Source organism: Vulpes lagopus, chromosome 4 (assembly GCF_018345385.1).
Source record: "Vulpes lagopus strain Blue_001 chromosome 4, ASM1834538v1, whole genome shotgun sequence".
Classification (NCBI taxonomy): domain Eukaryota; kingdom Metazoa; phylum Chordata; class Mammalia; order Carnivora; family Canidae; genus Vulpes; species Vulpes lagopus.
In genome coordinates, this window is record NC_054827.1 from 6,201,975 (window position 1) to 6,222,343 (window position 20,369).

At 43.9% G+C, this 20,369-nt stretch overlaps 1 protein-coding gene across 1 annotated transcript; it reads left to right on the plus strand.

Annotated features, from left to right (window-relative positions):
• The first annotated feature begins 4,835 nt into the window (after positions 1-4,835).
• SPCS3 (signal peptidase complex subunit 3) lies at positions 4,836-17,397 on the plus strand. Its single transcript, XM_041752872.1, has 5 exons — positions 4,836-5,120; positions 7,083-7,156; positions 9,289-9,365; positions 12,824-12,939; positions 13,851-17,397. The coding sequence occupies exons 1-5, from the start codon at positions 4,978-4,980 to the stop codon at positions 13,981-13,983; spliced, it is 543 nt and encodes a 180-aa protein (XP_041608806.1). The 5' UTR covers positions 4,836-4,977; the 3' UTR covers positions 13,984-17,397.
• Positions 17,398-20,369: the final 2,972 nt, after the last annotated feature.

A 20,369-nucleotide genomic window follows, 5' to 3' on the forward strand; every position in this document is an offset into this window, starting at 1 on the left:
CTACCTCTATTATAAGTTCCCCAACATGGGATTCTTCTCTTACAATCAGAAACTCAAGCCTAATAGGTGCCTGTAATGTGTTAAGATTATGCGGCCAGAAAACCAACTTCAGAGAAAAGATTTACCAAGAATTATCCCTGAAAGAATTAATGTAGACAGTCAAATTATGGTCCTAGATATCCGTCATCTATATATTTTATTCCAGCAAGTCTCCTCAAACTTTTAAATAACTTTTAAAAGATGTTACACACATAATAATTTTTCCTTTAAAAACATAAATTTGGGGCTTATAATTCTAGAAGAATTTTACTTTAAGCCGTTGAACTAAAGAGAAGTGCAAGCGTCATGTACGTCCTTGTCTGCATCCACATCTATAACCAAAGACTCAATGAAGACGGAAAGTCTTCAACCAAGAAACATAGTTTGCAGATTGGCTAAAGTTTTGCTTTTTCTTCATCTTGTTTGGGAGAAGAAGAAAGACGCGACGCAGTCACTACTTTCTTCCAGGGATCTTTGTGTCAAGAATCACTCGGTGTCAGGAATCCTTTGGGATCTTTCCCAGGAAAGCTGTCAAAAACATTACCAATTGCTAAGTCTGGTAACTTAGAGTGAACATGTCTTAAGCATATGAGCAAGGCAAATGCAGAAAAGCACCCTAAGAATTCCTGTGTAGCTTACATCTCATAGGCTGATTGCTGTGTGCATCACCACCATCCTGGGAACACCCTTGGGTTACCGAGTCTTGCCAGTCTATGTGGTAAAATCAGGGTACATGGCAAGATTATTTTTTCAGCGTCTTTTAACAGATCATAGGCCAGGTCACAAGGCCTTTGCTTCCCCATCTGCTCCAGAATACCCTACACTTGGACTAACTCCCACAATATGACACACGATTAAACCACAGAAGCAGACTGTGCTTCAAGAATTTCAACTTTAGTAGTACATTCACATCGTTGAATGGCACTTCTGACTTCCTTCTAGGATAAGGATTCACAGAAATGTAATAATGCAAAAAATTTAAACATATTCCAGCATTCAGGAGCTAAAATCATTATGTTCCTTTGAAACACTTTCTTTTCCCTTCAGAGTAGACCTTTCAAAATAAAGATACAAAGAATTCAGATATATTCTTATTCCTTTCCTGTAAGTTAGCAAGATGGAGTTGCATATGGTGCTTAACTTTTCAGGTATTTGTAGTCAAAAAAAATTCTCAGAAAAAAAATAATTTTTGATATTATTCAGAGTTTTCTAACCTTCTCTGTTATATATCGATTTTAAATTCTCCTCAGCTTACACATATAAATAAGGAGCATGAAAGTAGCAATAAATCCACACAAAGAATATACTTGACTGAGTTAATGGATTTTGCTTGATTTGTTCCCCGTATGGGGAGGCCAGAGGAGCTGATGAAGACACTGAATGGCCCAATGATTAAAACAAGTAGTGAAAACACCCTCCCATCCTGTGCTGTGGACATGTGTAAAAGCAGAAGACTGTGAAGATCAAGATTAAACAGGTAACTCAAAATCAAGAACCCAAAGAAATGCGCCCGCATGAGTTAACAGCACAAACAGGGCCTGCCTCACGCATTGGAAACAGAGAGGAGAAGGCGTCTGAAGACCAGGCCAACCAAATAAATGCAAAGTGCAGTGAGTCAAAATGCGTAAGCAGTAGAGCATCTTGAACAAAACACTGAACACACTCATAAGACTTAGGATAAAGAAAAAATTACTACTCCTGCTCCTCCTTCCCTTACAGAATAGAATGGGCTAAGTTTTCTTAGATCTTGGTAGAAATCCTTAAGGACATTCTTATATTAAGATTTATGAAGTGGGAGACAGTCCTTGTGATGTTGGAATGAATTAGGGGCAGATGGGGCTAGGCACGGAAAGATAAGGGAAAGGCCCAGAATCGGGTTCCCATAAATCTGTGGGCTTGCATAAATCCCAAGGACACCGAATGGTCCAGAGTCAAGCTCCTACGCATCCCAAGGACACAGAGCTAAGACAGTAAAAACAGAAAAAAATAAATAGATCAGTCTCCCTGGCTCCAAAGTGTTAGGGAGTATCCCCCTTTGATGGCTACCAGACAATCCCAGAGATTAACCAGACCCCCACAACAGCCATATGTCAATCACTTGGGACAGCACAAAGACATCTCAGGGCCTTGGGCTCCCTGGTTAGGTTCCCAATAAAAGGCCAGGCCAAAAGCCCTCGGGGGCAACCCTGTTGGGACCCCTCTCACTTCTGAGAGTTTTCTCTGTATCTCTCCTTAATGAATTTCTATCACTTTACTCACTCTCCTGTGTTTAGGAGATTCATTCTTCGACTCCATGAGACAAGAACCAAGCTCTCCCGTATCACTTGCGTTGGGGCGTCCAAGACCCCCTCGGGTTTGGAGATTTGCTACCTGAGGACTCACGTGACCTAGGATAGAGCCATACCCACAGCCAAGGCTTATTGCAATAAAAGGATTACAAAGTGAAATCCGTAAAGGGAAAACGCACACGGGAAGAAAACTGGATGAAACCAGGCAGAAACTTCAGACTCCTCTCCCAGTAGAGTCACAGAGGTTGTGCTGAATTCGACTCTGTGCCAAGGGTTTTCACTTGGGAAGGGTCATGTAGACCCCCTCTGGCATTCCAAACGTCCAGAAGGAAAGCAGGTGTTTGGCATAAGCCGCATTGTTTCAACAAACAGTTTAGGTGCGGTGAGTTACTTTTGTCATTTAGGAAAAGTTTTATATCAGGACAGGGACTGTTTACCAGCCAATTTCCTCAGGGCTTGAGGAGACAGTGGCTATGAGCACGGTGCTGTCGTGTTGGCCTTGTGTGATGGTGGCGCTCACCTTGGGCTGCTTCATCACCACCACCACCTTCAAAGACGGGATGGCAGCCAAGGGCCAATGGTGCAAGCAGGTACTTCTAAGGATAGACGTCTCCGGCCTGTTTTATTAACCCTTCCACACAGTTCCCATAACTATGTCCCCCCCCCCACCTTTATTTCCATTCTAGATGCAGCTGGCTTTGCTTGCCTGTGGGTATTTAGAAGCTTTTCGATAATAAAGATTACTCAAATGAGTTTTAAAGAAGGTAATAAACCTCACCAGGCATGGTCTGAATTTTTGGATCTTACATATTCTAGAACTCCAGTGGCCTGAATATATTGTAACAGGGTAATTCCCCAAAGCCAACCTTGAGGTTGCTTAGCTGGGACTAGCATGCCGGGATGTACGTGGGTTCTCCAGTGACCAGATGTTCACCAGGCTACGTGAGAGATACCGTTTCAACAGAGCATTTCTGAGTGAATCGGAGGAGGCCAGAAAGAAAATAAAGTTGATTAGGTTCTTCAACTAAGAAAATGCCGAAGGATCCGGATGCCCGGGGGGGTTTCAGGGCAGGATCCTGGGGTGCAGGGATGGAGTCCCGCATCCGGTTCCCTGTGTGGGGCCTGCTTCTCCCTCTGCTTATGTCTCTGCCTCTCTCTGTGTCTCTCATAAATAAATAAAATATTTGATAAAAAAATGCTGAAGGGTTTCTAGCAGCCTCTCACTTTCCTAAGAGCTTAGAGTCTAGGCGATGTGAGCAAGAAGTTGGGTATTAACTGCCTAAACTATTCAAAGAATCCCAGTAAATTCGGAGATCTTTGTTTAGGGAACATGGCAGGGCTTCTTCATCTTCTTTTTCCTTGGGAGGGCGAGGTATATAGATCTCAGAAACCAATGGTTTTGGTGTAATTTCTGATACCCCCTCAAGGGTGCTCAATAAACTAGTCTGGTGTGTCATGAGGAGCATGCACCAGTCACCAAGGGAGCTAACTTGTCATGCAGGCAAATAGTCAAGTGCACACAGGTGGACCAAAGACAGTGGACGGAATGGCCAGATTCAAAAAGCGACTCTGAGACAAGAGGGCCTGGGGATGAAGAACCTGAATGCAAAGCCCAGACGCAGGGCCATTATGTCTAGATGGCTTGCTAATTTAAAATTTTTATATAGGGACACCTGGGTGGCTCAGCAGTTGGGCGCTTGCCTTTGGCCCAGGGTGTGACCCTGGAGTCCCAGGATTGAGTCCCCTGTCAGGCTCCCTGCATGGAGCCTGCTTCTCCCTCTGCCTGTGTCTCTGCCTCTCTCTCTCTCTGTCTGTGTCTTTCATGAATAAATAAATAAATCTTTTAAAAATAAATAAATAAAATGCTTATATATTGTGCTGTACAGCAATTCCACTAGTCGTTATCTCCTTTGATGCTAAGGACCCAGTGAAGTCCTTCTTCTAGTTATGGGAGATGCCACTTTGCAGTTTAATATTGCATTTAAAATGCAAATATTTTAAATCGGGAGCATCCGTTTTAAAACAGGTTTAGCTGCAGTCGGAAGGCAAAGCATCACTAGGAACCGGACTAGGGCTGGACGTGGGGAGAGTAAAGGCAGCCTGCTTTGGGTGGACCTGGGAGGCCCCCTTTCTCCCTGTCCCCCACCCTGCAAACAACTGTTGCAACTTTGGCCGCATTTGCCAAAGGGGGGTGGGAGGTGGGAAGAGTCTTGTGAAGCGCAGCTTCCGAACGTGCGAGGGAGCTGGCCCGGCCGCAGGCTGTCGGTGCAGATCCACGCCCCGCAGGTGAGGCGCGGCCGCCGTGGCCGCGAGGGGGGGGAACCCGGGGAACCAGGGCAGGGGGCGGGGCTCCCAGGGGCGGGGCTCCTAGGGGGCGTGGCCTCCGCGGAGAAGCCCCGCCCCGCTCGCCGCTGATTGGCGGCGGCGGCCGGCCGCGAGGTGGGTGTGTCCGGGCGGCGGGTGCGCGCGCGCTCGCCCGCGTCGCCGGACCGGAAGGGGGCGGGGCCGCGGCGGCGCGCGCTCCCGGGACCGCGGGGCGCAGGCGGCAGGAGCGCAGGGAGCGCAGGGGCGCGGGGAGCCGGTCCGCGGCCGAGCGGGGTCCCGGTGTGCGTGCGCGGCGGGCGGGCGGGCGGCGCGGGCCACGGGCGCCATGAACACGGTGCTGTCGCGGGCGAACTCGCTGTTCGCCTTCTCGCTGAGCGTGATGGCGGCGCTCACGTTCGGCTGCTTCATCACCACCGCCTTCAAGGACCGGAGCGTCCCGGTGCGGCTGCACGTCTCGCGGATCATGCTGTGAGCGCGGCGGGCGGGGGGGCGGCGGGGGGGCGGGGGGGAGCCGGGCCGCGGGGGCAGCCGGGAGCGCGGGGGAGCGGGAGCGGGGCCGGGGCCGGGGCTCGGCGCGGGGGCGGCCCTCGGCGCGGCTCCCCGCTGCCCCCGCCCGCCGCCCGCCGCGAGTTCCCGGGCTTGCTCTTAAATTTTAATTCTGAGTAAGTCGGGCCGGTGCCTCCGCTTCCTTCCTGTTCCTCACTTCCCCCGCCCGCGCGCGGCCAATGAGGGAGCAACACAACAGCCGAGCCGCCGCCGCCGCCGCCCTTCCTCCCCCCGGGCCCGCCTCCCTCCGGCGCGCCGGCCCCGGGCCACCTCCCGCCCTCCCGCGCCCGCCGCCCGCCCGCCGGGTCCACCTCCCTCCCTCCCGCCGGGTCCACGCCCCGCCCCCCTCCCGCCGGGTCCGCCGCCCTCCGCCCGCCCCTCCGGGGCTCGGGGCCGCCCTCCCTCCGTCCGTCCGTCCGTCGGTCCCCTCGCGGTCCCCGCGCGGTCCTGTCCTTCCCGGGGGGGGGGCGCCTGCCTTCCGCGGCTCAGGTTGGGGACCGGGGGGAGCCGGGAGCGGGAGCCTGGGGGGCCTCGCACTGTCCCCGCCGCCGCCGCCGCGCACCTGCCGAAACGCCGGAGTCGGGGTCTCAGAAGGACGCGGCCCTGCTGTGGATGCCCCGGCCTTTCGCCCCATAGGTGCCCTCTGGCACTTTATTCTTCCATATGTGCCGCCCCCCCCCTCACATCCTCACGTCCCCACTGTCCATCCTCACCTCCCCACACCCTCACGTCCCCACTGTCCATCCTCACCTCCCCACACCCTCACGTCCCCACTGTCCATCCTCACGTCCCCACTGTCCATCCTCACCTCCCCACACCCTCACGTCCCCACTGTCCATCCTCACGTCCCTACTGTCCGTCCTCACCTCCCCACACCCTCACGTCCCCACATCCTCACTGTCCATCCTCACGTCCCCACTGTCCGTCCTCACCTCCCCACACCCTCACGTCCCCACTGTCCATCCTCACGTCCCTACTGTCCGTCCTCACCTCCCCACACCCTCATGTCCCCACATCCTCACTGTCCATCCTCACGTCCCTACTGTCCGTCCTCACCTCCCCACACCCTCATGTCCCCACATCCTCACTGTCCATCCTCACGTCCCTACTGTCCGTCCTCACCTCCCCACACCCTCATGTCCCCACATCCTCACTGTCCATCCTCACGTCCCCACTGTCCATCCTCACCTCCCCACACCCTCACGTCCCCACATCCTTGCTGTCCATCTTGCACCGAGTTCCCGCTCGCGCTTCCACCTTAGTTGCCTTCATTTCACTTCTTTGCTGGACAGTCAGGCCGGTCCTCTGACACCGAGTCTCCCCCCTCCCTCCCCCCTTTATTCCCTCTGTTGCTGCTTGTTAGGTGGTAGTGTTTTTTTTTTTTTTTTTTTAAGACTTAAATAGACTCAGGAACTGTTAGCTGTTGTTAACCTAGAGCAAGTTTCTTATCGCCCTGGGCCTGAATTTCCTTTTGTCTGAAATACAAATAACACCTGGGGCACATAGGCTTGTGGTGGCGATTATTTGGATAATGATGAAAAATACATTGCTGGGCCTGACCTGACACGGTGAGGACTCCAGAAACAGCCGTGGTCATCATCTGCTAGGACCACCCTCCCCACAGCCAGTGTTCACCCCCCACCCACGCACTTGCTAGGGATTCTCTTTTGAGGTAGGTGCATATAGGCAAAGGCCTAATTTTATATCGGATTACAAATTTTATCCTCTTAATAATTTTCCGGATTTCTACTTGTTTCTTCGTGGGATTCCCGTTACACCTGTGTATCAACCTGTGTATCCACCTAGATCCTGTCTTGAAGGAATCCTGTGAATTGTGTGTGCTGCTATGGTTGAGGGTCCTAAAGCTTTTATCTCTATTTTTAGAAAAAATGTAGAAGACTTCACTGGACCTAGAGAAAGAAGCGATCTGGGATTCATCACGTTTGACATAACGGCTGATATCCTTTAAGGAAATATTTTATTGCTTTCTCTGTAGTCTTATAATGATAATACACATTGCTGGGTGATTTGGGGCCAAGCCAATGAGTCCCACTATCTCCTGAATCAGCCCAACTTTAGAAGTTTCCGTACCTGCGTTTCCATTAGTCTTAATACTTCCTCCTTCACACCTTGAGAAAATTTACCTATGGATTCCCCAGTTCTTATTTTGCAAACTGACTTTAACTTTTTCACAGAAACGTTAAATAGATTGAAATCTCTGAGAGAGTTCTTCCTGAATCTATATTTCAGAAAGAAAAAATAAATTTTGGTCATTTGGATTTTAGAAAGAATGTTACTGGTGCTCAGCCTACCGAGATGAAGTATTTCACGTAGAGTCCCAAGAAATATATCCATATTTTATGATAACAGAGAGAAACATATGCTAAAAAAGTGAATTGGCATCTGTTAAGGTTTAGAAGATCATTCGTTATCAGAATGATTATTGTTAAACCGTATTAGCTTTTCCCCATTATGGTTTTTTAATAAGTACTTTTCATAATAGAGAAATCTTACATTTGAAAGCGTTGCACTTTAAATTGGGGATGGTTTAGTATTTTCTCTTAATCTCAAATTTTCACCTTTTGATATAACTGTCCATTTGGCCAGTTTAATCTTCTTTTAGGGTCTTAGATTAATATCTCCACAGCGTTGTTCCACTTCCAGTCTGATCACATCCACCTTTTTAAGATTAAAATTGAATTAAAATTGGCCATGAGGATTGCACTGTCCGAACTTTTGTAAAACGACTGTCAGAACAGTTGAAGCAGATAAGGAACCCCGGGAATTTACCTGATAAGGCTCTTTGCTGCCATGGAATTACTTTAACTTGATTTTTTAGAAATAAGGTATTGGGTTTAGAAGTAGACTAGAAATTAGTTCTCTAGGCAGTTTTTTAGGACATAGAATATACTGCCAGAAGAGTCCTATGGGAAACTTGGTATGTCTGCTTTTAAGTCTGCATGTCGTTTTAAAACCATCTATTCTAAAAGGGAGTTTGGATCTCTTATGAAGGTAGTAACTTTATCTGGTGGATTTTAGTGAAATTTCCTGACATCTCAACTACTGTGTTCATATATTCTCAATCTCATCATTTGTAGTTTAGTCAGATTTTCTTAATGCTGCTGCTGAAACTTGAAATTGTGCCTGTTTTTAGAAAGAACTATCCTAGACTTCTCAATTCTACAACAGTAATTCTTAGCAGATACACATATCTAAAAGAAAATAATGAACATGTTGCTATCAGTACATATAAATGGATGTAATAAAATGATGTAGCTATTTACGTGTAATACTTAATACACTTATGTGTAATACTTAATAAAATAAAATAAGAAAATAAAATAAAAATACTTAATAAAATATAAATAAAATAAAATGCTAATTCTGTTTCTCAGTGACAGTGGTCTTATAAATTAATCCTTGAGAGCTTTTTATTTTCTTCCCTCTCTGGTAAGCTGATGAAGTCAAATTGACGTTCAGTGGCATATTCTTACCAAAGCACTTCGTGGACTGAGACATTTTGATTTTTACTGGCATGTGTCCAAAAGCAACCTGAACAATTTATTATACTTGGTTTAATTACGTGAGCTAGTTCATGTTTGCTTATCAGTAAATTTAAATTGTGATGATTGGTTCTATTCTAGAACTTCCATGGAATTGAATGTGTTTGAAAGATTAAATCCTTTTAGACTTAGTCGATGTTACAGAAAGCTAAATATTGTGTTGTTCTGTTATTTTCTTATTTACCAAACTGTCTCAGCTAATAATGCTTAGAGGCACAGGGGATGATGCTCATGATCTCACTGATATATGTGCACATACACACACACACACACACACACACACACACATAAACATATATAAACTTAAACATATATATATGTTTTTGATTTTGAAATGAGCTGGACTTTATAGTATATCTTCTGATATTCTTATTAAATTAGTGTTCAGACTGTTTCTGGGCCACCTCGCTTTTTTTTTTTTTTTTTTTTTCTATTTTAGTATTAGTATTGCTGTGGATAATTAAGAATAAGATTGGTTTAAAAGTTGTATGCTGCTTTATGATTTATATATTCCTTAATTTGTTTACATCTAGAGAATATATTTGATTGGAATGTTAAGCAGTTGTTTCTTTATTTATCAGCAGAATATTCAACAAAAAATAATGTAAGTATATATAGATGTATTTTAATAGATATTTAAAACCTCATTGTTTATGAAAGAACATGAATAGTATATATTTAAAATGTCTGACCTGAGTAGTTTGGTAAAAATCACAAACCTCCAGAGGGGTGACTACCAAGAAAATATCTCCTTTGGTAGTCTCTGTCTTATTTCTGTTTCTGCAGTTAGTCCTGTGGTCCCTAGAATGGGGTGCATGCAGGGCAGTCCATAGATGTATAAGGAAAACCACTCAGAGCTAAGAAGAGTTGCCACATTTTAAGTTCATTAGCTTTTTTTTCTTGATGTTAAGATGGAGCGGCAGCTTCCAAGCTCCTTACATGCTGTACTGGACACAGAGCTATGTATTTCTCCCTTTAAAATAAAAGGGAAAGAAGTTAAACCTTACTAGTAGTTGTGATAGGGACTGACATTGGCACTCACACCTGGTCCCATAGTCAGGTGGTCACATGTCCCCTACAACATGCAGATGCTCTGGAGAAGAGGAGGAGTTCTGCAGGCCGGAAGGTTGACCGTGCTACATGCACAGTTCATTCACTCACGTTCAGAATTTTGTAGTTGTGCAGTATAATCCAGTTAAGGGGGTTTATATTACCTGGTTTTAAATAAACTATTCCTCACAAAACGGAACAGAGGCTTATAAAGATTCCTGCCAAGAAATTACACACTGAAAATCATGCAAATGGTTTAACCACACGTGAGCAACAGGAAAGCAACAGAGCGGATGTGTTTGTTCCTCTTTGAAGCTGTGCACCGCATTAATGGATTAGAAAAAGAGAGAGCCTAGAAAGATCCAATCAAAGGCTGGCTGAGAAAATTCAACATTGGTCAAGGATACTATTTGAAATGCAAGGGGCACCTGGGTGGCTCAGTGGCTGAGCATCTGCCTTTGCCCAGGCCTTGATCCTGGGGGTCCTGGGATCCAGTCCTGCATCAGGCTCCCCGTAGGGAGTCTGCCTATGTCCCTGCCTCTCTCTGTATCTCGAATAAATAAAATCTTTAAAAATAGGAAAAATAAATGCAAATTTGCATTCCCTGCCAGTGATATGTCATCTAATGAAAATACTAAAGTGTACTGTGCATGTAATGTGTAAGTAAAATGTATATTTTGGGCGGGGGGGTTTGTGCTCAAGATAATTTGTGGTTAAAAATCTTTGGAGACCATTTCCAATGATAAATTAGAAAGGATATTGTTGAAATATGAGTGTACTAGGAAATGGGGAGCTGGTATTGCTACACAGGTGTAGGACTCTTTAAGCTACAGTCATCTTTCCACAGCTTTGGAGAAAAGATGGCATGATATTTGAGTCAACAAAATCTGTGACCTGTGTTTACAACTCTCATTACCCATGAATATATGTAATCAAAAACTGTAAGAATTACAAATTTTTGAATCATGTCAATTATTTTAAAATCTGTCTAAATACTTTTATTTTTCTTTAGATGTGAGCTGTTTTGATAGTCTTGCTAAGCCACATATCTACAGTTAGCATCTCTGTTGAGAAAATATTTTGCTTTGCTTTGGTGTTGTATGGGATTCACCAATTTTGGTACTTAAAAGTAGTCTTTCTTTTTTAAAGATGTTATTTATTTATTCATGAGAGACACACACACACAGAGGCAGAGACACAGGCAGAAGAAGAAGCAGGCTTCATGCAGGGAGCCCAACGTGGGTCTCCAGGATCATGCCTTGGGCCGAAGGCAAGCGCTAAACCACTGAGCCACCCAAGGGATCCCCAAAAAGTAGTCTTTTTTAAATCGCAAACTAGAGTTTATCAGAAGTTTTGTAATTAAAAGCTACTAAGCTATTAGATTAAAACACTACTAAAGTTATTTATTTGTGATTGAAATTTATTGGTATGGTTTGATTTAGAGCTTTTGTTGCCGATGAGAGTGAGGGTTGAGCTATTTCTATAGAATCTTGCTAAAACAGAAATCCCCTGAAAGTGTTAAGTGAATGATTGTGATAAATGAATTAAAATATGAAGGTGAAATCTATGGAATCAAAATGTGCTTCTGTGTTGTTTTTACCTAAGTTACCCTCCTGTTTGTTATTGGCACAGTCTGGAGGTAATTTGTAGTTAGATATATGTCTACTTCTGTATTTTATTTGAACTGTATTCACTTTCAAGGGATGAAAAATTAATCAACTTTATCTTTTGTGATTGGTTCAATTAGTTAACTGGATTTTAGTACTTCATTTTACCTTTATTTTGAGCATGCCTTTTGTGCCAAATATTTGGTTAGGCATAGGATTATTGGGTTAAGTTTTGATCCCTGCCCTTGAGAATCAACAAAATGTTAAAAGGAGCAGATGGAAAAAGCTATTTGGATGGTAAGAGTAATGACTGTATATGTACATATCATTCTACAAGTCTCAAAATATCCAGATTAATGTGTCACCTTGGCAACAGGCATACCTAAATTATATTCATATATTCATAATTCTGGTTTAGCTTGGTGTGACTAGTAAGTTAATACAACTTGGAAGTTGACAAATCATTGCTTTGGTGAATGAATAAATGTACATAAAAAATCATTTCACTTTGGCATATCTTTGATTATGTTCTTTAGTTTTGATGTTTCTGTTTAATGTTAGAAAGAAGCTTTATGGTGAAGATTTGAACCCTCTTAGAAATAATCTAGTGAATGTAGTCACCACATGCTGAGCAGTTGGCCTCAAAGGCTAATAATCATGGGCGATAGCTTATATAAGAACAGATTTTTGGGATTAATAGTGGTCACAAATGCATTTTCCCTTCATTTTATGTCCCTAATTTTCCAAACAGAACTTGTTTTTTATATGTCAAAATAGTGGCTTAAAAGAATTGACTTCTAGAATGTTCCATAATAAAACGATGATGTACCTATGATTAACGTAAAGGAAAAAGGTTTAGAAGGTTTCATTTCTGTAGTGATTCCTTGATAATTTAAAGACCTTGGAACTACGTAAGTATTCTGACCTAATCTGGTGGCAGAGACCTGTATTAACAGCGAGATGGGACAGGAATACTTGTCTCAGTTTCCCTGACTCTGTGCAGAGCCTACAGTGAGTTGGAGTATCAGAAATTTTGTAGGGAAAAGTGATTTAGGAGAATGCTCTCTTTCCTTCTAGGAATTCTAATCCCTTCTGTTTCTCCCAGGGCCTCAGTCTGGAGCACACAGGGGTCTAAGACCTTGGAGTAAGCATGGAGGGCCCTAAGTAGTGCAGTTGCTTTACCAAAAGCAAGGATTTCCTTTAGGGAAATAATTTTTTGTCCTAGAAAAGTTCAACTTCTTGTATCTATCCACTATGTTGTTGTATGCGTTAGGATTTTAGCAGTTCCCTCAAAAGTTGTATTCATTAGTGTAAGTTAAACTATTTGCCTAGCACTGCTTTTAATTTGAAGTGACAAAGATGCAATTCCTGATGAGTTATCTGATTAATTTTCATTTTAATGTAGGCCCTGAACCAAGTTGTCCTTTGGGACAAGATTGTTCTGCGAGGTGATAATCCAAAGCTGCTGTTGAAAGACATGAAAACAAAATATTTTTTCTTTGACGATGGAAATGGCCTCAAGTGAGCAATTCTTTGTCATCCTTTACATGTAATTAAATGTGCAGGGGAGAGAATGATGTAATATTTTTTGTTTTAAAGAAAATGATCAGAGGGTAAAAAGGATATTGAGAGAGAAGATGTACAGATCTGAACTGGAAGATTGGGTAGAAATACACTTTTATAGAAACAGGTCTAAGATGAGCAATCATTTCTCTTGCAGTAAGTGAAATGGCCCAGTCACACTAAGAAGGGCCCATGGCTGCTTCCACTCTGCCGTACGCAGGGGACATAGGCCTGCCCACCTGGAGTAGGACTGCAGTTGGCAAAGGGGCTCTTCTGGAATGTGAGGCGAAGTTGTCATAGAGCCATTAAGGAAATAGCGTGTCTGTCTAAGGAGTTGACACGGAGGGTTCCAGCTGTGCTTAACTTCTCTGAACCCCCGTTTCCCTTCATGCCCAGCAAAGGAATTAGAATGAGATTTTAGGTCATTTTGTAGCTCTTAAGCTTTGTGAGTAAAGATTGGAAAGGAATTGAGGGGAGAGCCGTTGGAACCAAACTTGTGGTTTCGCAGATGAAAAATGGTGGCCATGAGAGATAGTGATTTGTTCATAGTCTAGGTAATGATAGAATTAGATTTCAAATCATTGCCTTCTGATGAGTAGCTCAGATCTCTTCATATATTCTCTGTGTTTTACTCATTTAAGCTTTTTGGCCGATAACTCTAGGCACTGCAACTCGTGAGTTTAGATAGGTCATCATGGGGTGCCTGCAGAGATCATGCTGGTTTTCCAGCGTTGTTCCTGGGTTTTAGAAGGTTTGGGAGGACTGGTTTTAGAGTATTTGAACCCCAGTGCTTGAGTTAAAATGTTTTTAAGCAATTAAAAATGTTTCCGCCGAAATCTAATAAAAATGTTTATTATATCTTTTTATAGGGGAAACAGGAACGTCACTTTAACTCTATCTTGGAACGTTGTACCAAATGCTGGAATTCTACCTCTTGTGACAGGATCAGGTCACGTATCTGTCCCATTTCCAGATACATATGAAATAACGAAGAGTTATTAAATTATTCTGAATTTGAAACAACATATTTTTATACTTAATGAATCATATCTTGTTTTTCTCTTTCCTTGCATCTTCATTTGTTTTGTTTTGTTTTGTTTGGTATAAGAACTAATTATCAAAAGGCATATTTGAAGGGAAAGGCTAATGTGCTACGTAAACTTGATTTTACAAACAGAACACACACAGAAGGGTCACCAGAGGGGAGTATTATAAAAATAAGACAACTACATAATAAAGCTTTGTAAAAAAAAAAAAAAAAAAAATGAGGTATTCTCTGTATGTCCATGATTCTTTATGGAATATAAAGTGAGCATGAAGAGTAGTTAGAACTTTTAGGTGCCTGTGGAGTTCTAAGAGCCGTATTTTATGCCTTGCATTCATGCAAGTTCACATCAGATGTGATTCAGAAGTGGACATTCTCTTTCAGGGTTTGTCTCATTACGGGAAAAATATAAATGAAGACACCTGGTTTATAAAATAGCCAAAAGTGATGGAATTTTATTCCATTTGTCTTAGGAATGCCCCATAATGCTTGTTTTTCTTACAGGGGACTAGCAACTTTGTCCACTTAAAGACTAAATACCTCTTTATATTGCTGTAAATCATTCTAACTCATTTTAAAGTCTCGTAAGTCAACCAAATATGTGTGTCTCAGTGCTTTCTCTAAAAATGTTCCTTTGTATTATATCTTTGTGTGAATTTTTAGCATTGCCATTGAAAGTTGAAAATGTTTGCATGGTTTACCTTCTGAGTTAAATTTGTTCTCGTGAGCATGCCTAGTGCCACTGAGTGGTAATTATTTAAAATTTTCTGTAGGTCCACATTTTAATAATTACTGGGGTAATAATAGTATTTGTCGGTGCGCTTTTCCACCTACAAGCACTCTCCTATATTTTACTGTGTGTTATCCTCGATAATATAGTGAGGTAAGTAGCACAAATGTTAGCTCTTGGCAGATGAAGAAACTGAAACCCGGAAGTTTATTGAATTGCTTTGAGATTGCATAGCTAGCAAGGAAGGGAGTTAAAACTTGACTCAGATTAATTCTCTAAGCCTGTCCTTTCTCCTGTAGCTCAGATTACAGACTAATCAAAATTCACTTAGAGTTTTCATAATTTTTTTTTTTATGTTACCCTGGACACCCTCAAGCTGCCAAAAACTTATGTAGAGATAATATTTCATTCGCTGCATAAATTTTACATGTTAAAAGTAGAAGAACCCAAATATATACAGAAATGACTTAGAGATTAAATGCAGAATAATACACGGTTGAATATATGCTCATATTTAAAATGATTTTTTTCTACAGTAAGCAAATAACCCTCAAGGAAACAAATGCAGATCAATTACCCTTAAAAGCAAGACCAAACACTGTAGTTAAACTATCAGCAGTAACCAAAAAGGGCTAATGTTTTCTAAGAGTAGGTTTAAGCTAACAGTTGTTGTATTTACCTCATAGGAAATGCATCACCATTTTATTACGTTGGTTTTAACGGCTTTTGTGTGTGAGAGCATGTGTTCCTGTCAAAGGTCAGAGCTGTCCTATCATGAATACTGGACTGGGTGTGGCTCCCAGCACTTTCATTAAACTGTTCAGGGTCTCAGTTTCTTTATCTATAAAATGCCAGAGTTGGACTCATTGACTTAAACCACACGAGTCTATAAGTGGTGTCTCTTTGCGAGAGAGATTGAACAGATGAGCCCCTTAGTGGCCTGAAGACAAGAAGATGACCGAAAGACCAACATACCTGTTCGTGCCGACTTGACTTAGTTCCTGTTAGATTTTATACCCAGAAAACTTAACCTTGTACAGTTTGTACAAATATTCCACATGGAAACTTAGTCTCTGTAGATGTCAAAGCTGCAAAATGGGGTATGTTCACTCAGGAGGGCGAGCCCAGTAGACCTGCAGGCCTTGTCACGTTCAGGTACTGGCATAGGAGCGCCTTATACCTCTGTGTGGTGAGTGGGTCTCTCAGTTTGCAAGTGGTGAATGTTGAAATTTACTTGAGTTATAGTTTATTTGACCAGCCCACCTGCTCTTTTTTTGGAGTTTGGTGAGGAAGAGGAACAGAAAGGCCCAACCAGCACAATGGTAAAATAGTTTTTTGTTTTTACTCAACTACGGGAAACTGCTCAGGACATGAATGCTCCAACAGAGGAAGAAGAAACCTCTGTCTCAGGAACTCCTCTGTGGGTGCGCGCAGCTTTGTTGGTTGCCATGATTCCACCATCTGTGAAAACAGATGGCCTTGTGTCCAGTTTGATGAGCGTAGCATCTACCTTAGTGTCAGTGTTTTCAAGAAGTCTCACAAAGTCTCCATATAGACCCCAGGCTTGAGACTTAAACCTAAGTATTACTAGAAATGCCTGAGCCCAGAGGATACCGGGGAAGGGGGAACAATTGCAGAATGCTTATCTAAAATACTTAGGGTGAGAAGTGAACTAATTGTAAATGTGCTCACATACTCCTTTTCTGTAGCAGGTTAACCTTAGTGGACAAGCAGTTCTGTCCTGTTTATTTTCCCCCGATTGATGAGATTCGGTTTCTTTGTGCTTAAAGGAAAATAATAGAAAACTTGAGAAAGTTCTTAAGGGTGTAAAGGAAGGTGGGTTATTTCAAATTTCCTTTTTTGGAGTTGTTTTACCGTCCTTGGGTGGGTCTGGCCAGCCTGGTAATAGCGCTGAGGTGGGTTGTATGGTTACAATGGACATTTTTTTTCACTATTCTACGTAAAGCTTAGTGTGACCTAAAGCTTTGGATCTCTGAGGTGTTGGTTATTGGAGGTGCTATTTTATAATACTTTGAATCTGACATGAAATGAGTGTAGAGAGAAAAACCATAAGCTGTGAACTTTGACCGTACACAATACCTGCTCCTTTCAGAAGCTTTTCCTCTTAGAGAGCCTGTGTACATCATGTGTGACTGCCAGCAGTTTAAAGAGATGTTTCAAAAAGTTGTTGCACCTTTTGATGCAATTTGGGAAATTGTTTACTTCACAAATAACAGATTGATAAAAAAAAAAAATTCATGAAAATACTGGAGACATGTTTGAGGATTTTCTTAATTGCAATAAACAGCATTTTTTCTAAAGAAAATGAATTTTGTTTACGAGTAAAAGGATGCATTTTAAAAGACTTTTGGGATTTACGCTTTTTATGTGAAGCTGCTGAACTAAAAGAAAATGGATGAAACTAAGTCTAGTAAACTTTTTTCTTTCCTTTTCTTTTTTCCTTTCTGTGGGTGGGATGGGGGAAGGTTATTTACACCTAAACTATCTCCTCCAGTGTATGCTTCTATACTAGACTGTAAGCTCTTTGAGGGCAGGCTTGTCGGATCTTTGTATCTTCCCCAGCGCCTAGCATAGTGCCTTGCACGCAATAGGCGCCTAATAAATACCGATGACGAATGAAGTCCTTGTCTGTATAATGCGGCCTGACCACACGGGTTGCTCTGCAGTTTTAACACTCTTCTTCCTTTGTGAGCACTGCCCTTTTCGCTGTTGAGCTCCTGGTGACGGTCTATCCGACTTCTCTCCCCCATAGCCCACTGGGGTTGCTCCATCCTGGCAGGTGCTGCCCCTCTCCCGTTCCTGGGAAAACACAGTCCCAGCTTTTGGTTCTGAGTAGAGCCACGGGATCGTGCCTGGAGGAGAAGATGGACATCTCAAGTGTTCACCTTAACACAAGAACTCCACAATGTAGACTTGACTTAAAAACCTCAAGGAGCATGGTTCACTCATGAAGAAACGGGTGAGGACACAGCCACGTCCACCTAAGAGTCCCGGGTGCCCAGCCTCTGCGGGTGTGGGCCCCAGCCGGCTGCACTACGTCCACAGACTCCTGGGAGTTCCACTTTTCAGCCCAACTCAAGACAGCCAAGACAGTAGAAATGCTCCCTCAAGGGTAGAAAATCAGCTGAGTTTAGAGGGTACAGTTTTTTTATTTGACCTGAGTGTATGTTATCTGGGATGACACAGGAGGTCAGCTGGATTTTGTGTTTGTTTCCTCCAACTCTGGGCAACTCTGTCTGAACTTTAATCTTTAGACGTTTGCCCCTGTGCTCTTTTATCTTCCTATTCCCCAGATGATAGTTAAAGCAGGAATTAGGGGCTCAGCAAACTTGCCTGGTTTCATGAGTTACCCAAAGAAAATTGACCACTTGCGTGGGTGCACCCTGGTGTACCTGAAGAACCCCCAGGCGTGAAGTCACCGGGCCCTTCTTTCCCATGAGAGCAAAGAGGCATCTCCCCCTTGGAATATGTGTATTGGATACGCATCCCACTGCTGTGTCTGCTGAGTAGAGTTGGATACAGGGTCTGGGAGGAGTAATAAAGGACCCGAGACGAAGCCTCTGCTCCTTCTGAAGGCCCCCACTCCGTGCCCTCCTCCCCTAGGAGGCCTGGAAGTGCTGTAACCTACCTGGGAAAGGACGGGAGTGCAAAGCACCCGAGAGAAGCTGATGGCAGTGAGTCCAGAAGAGGATCCTACGATGTCCTGAGGGATCCGAAGCAAGGTCATGTGCTCAGGGGAGACGCCCCCAAGTTGGGAGACGCCCCCAAGTTAGAAGACGCCCCCAAGTTATGCGGGTTTGAGAAGTTTTAGGGCTTGTACCATTGCTGCAGCTTCTGCCACTACTTATAAGACTCCCCTAACTGTTGGGGGCCGGGGTGGCTCAGTCGGTTGAGCGTCTGCCTTGGGCTCAGGTCATGATCCCAGGGCCCTGAAATGGAGCCCTGCCTCCGGCTCCCTGCTCGGGGAAGTCTGCTTCTCCCTCTCCCTCTGCCCCTTGCCCCTCCCTCTGTACGCTGGCTCTCTTGCTCTCCTTCAAATACATACATAAATAAAATCTTTAAAAAAATGACTCCCTCACTGTTGCACTACTCCATATGCAGAGACAAGCAGGGACTATGATGCTGAGTGGGAAGCCTGCTCACCTGCTATTAAAAGGTCACGAATGCTATTCTGTTGGAAGAGGCTGATGACTACGTGATCGTTGCTCCCAGCTCAGCGTCAAGAACTCTATATTCAGGTAACACCAGCTGTTGTAATAGAGAAACATCCAAATTTGAGTAGCTCAGCAAAAATAAGAGTTCATTTCTTGCACCTGCGAGGAGCCAGGTGGTGGTCCTGCAGCTTTCCGTGTGGTGTGACTGGAGGACCCAGGTGCGTCTCATCCCAGGACTGCCATTCCCGGGCGCACAGCCCTTCTACCTGGCTGGTCAGGGTTGGGAAAAGTGGAGAAAACTTAACCTGCTTAGTTAGCTTGGCCCAGAGGTGACACATAACCACCAAGTCCTAGATCCTGAGGTGAGAACTAATTGCAGGACCACGCGTAGTGGGAAAGAGTGTTCTCTTGGGGGGGGGGTCACTTATCAGAAACAACTGTGAGGGGCACCTGGGTGGCTCAGTGGTTGAGGGTCTGCCTTTGGCTCAGGGTGTGATCCTGGGGTCCCAGGATCGAGTCCCGCATCTGGCTCCCTGCTTCTCCCTCTGCCTGTGTCTCTGCCTCTCTCTCTCTCTGTGTCTTTCATTAATAAATAAAAAAATAAATATTAAATAAAACAAAAAAGCAACTCTGAGCTGGGCAAGGAGCATAAATCTTGCAGAGCTAGTTTTCCATAACATCTTGCTTCCGCTCCCCAGCGTGGCCTGACTCATGCCCTGCTTGATTCCACACTGGGAAGAACCCATTCATTCTTTTGAACATTTTATATATATATTTTTTTGCCTATCTTGCCATGTGTCTAAGCATTCAGGATTTTCTGAAGGTGAGCATATTAGGTTTTAAGCGTTAGGATTCAAAACACCTTACCAGGCCTTAGAGTTACTTGACAAATCTAATCTATGGAGTATTCAGAGCAATTTTTACTTTTTAAGTTTCAGTGAAGGAGTGCCCTGTTCACATGGATTTCCTTTTCTCCCCCTGGTTGCTGCTGTTTGTATCACTTGATGTCCTTTGAATACGTAAAAGGTCTCCCAGTTAACGCTGCTCCAAGCTCTTGCCCACCTGGGATCCAGTGTTGTCCATGCCATTTGGACCTGGAAGAGACATCTGGGAGTCAGGTGGTTTTAACGAGTTGAGAGCCTCTAAGCTGCTGGGACGCCGTAGCTTCCCCATAAGGAGCACAAGCAGAGTTTGCTTCACTGGAAGCGCATCACAGGAGAACGCGCACACAACTCGGCCCCCTCGACTGCCTTGCTGGTCCTCCAACTCCCCAAGCAGCTTCCTGTTGCACGGTCACATTCTCCTTTATTCCTCTGCCTGGATTATTTCCTCTGTTACTCTCCAGTTCCTAGATCTTTCTGATACACAATCCCATCGGCGCCCCTGACTACCCTCTTGAACATTATACTCTTGTTATTCGTTGCCCTTTTACTTGGCA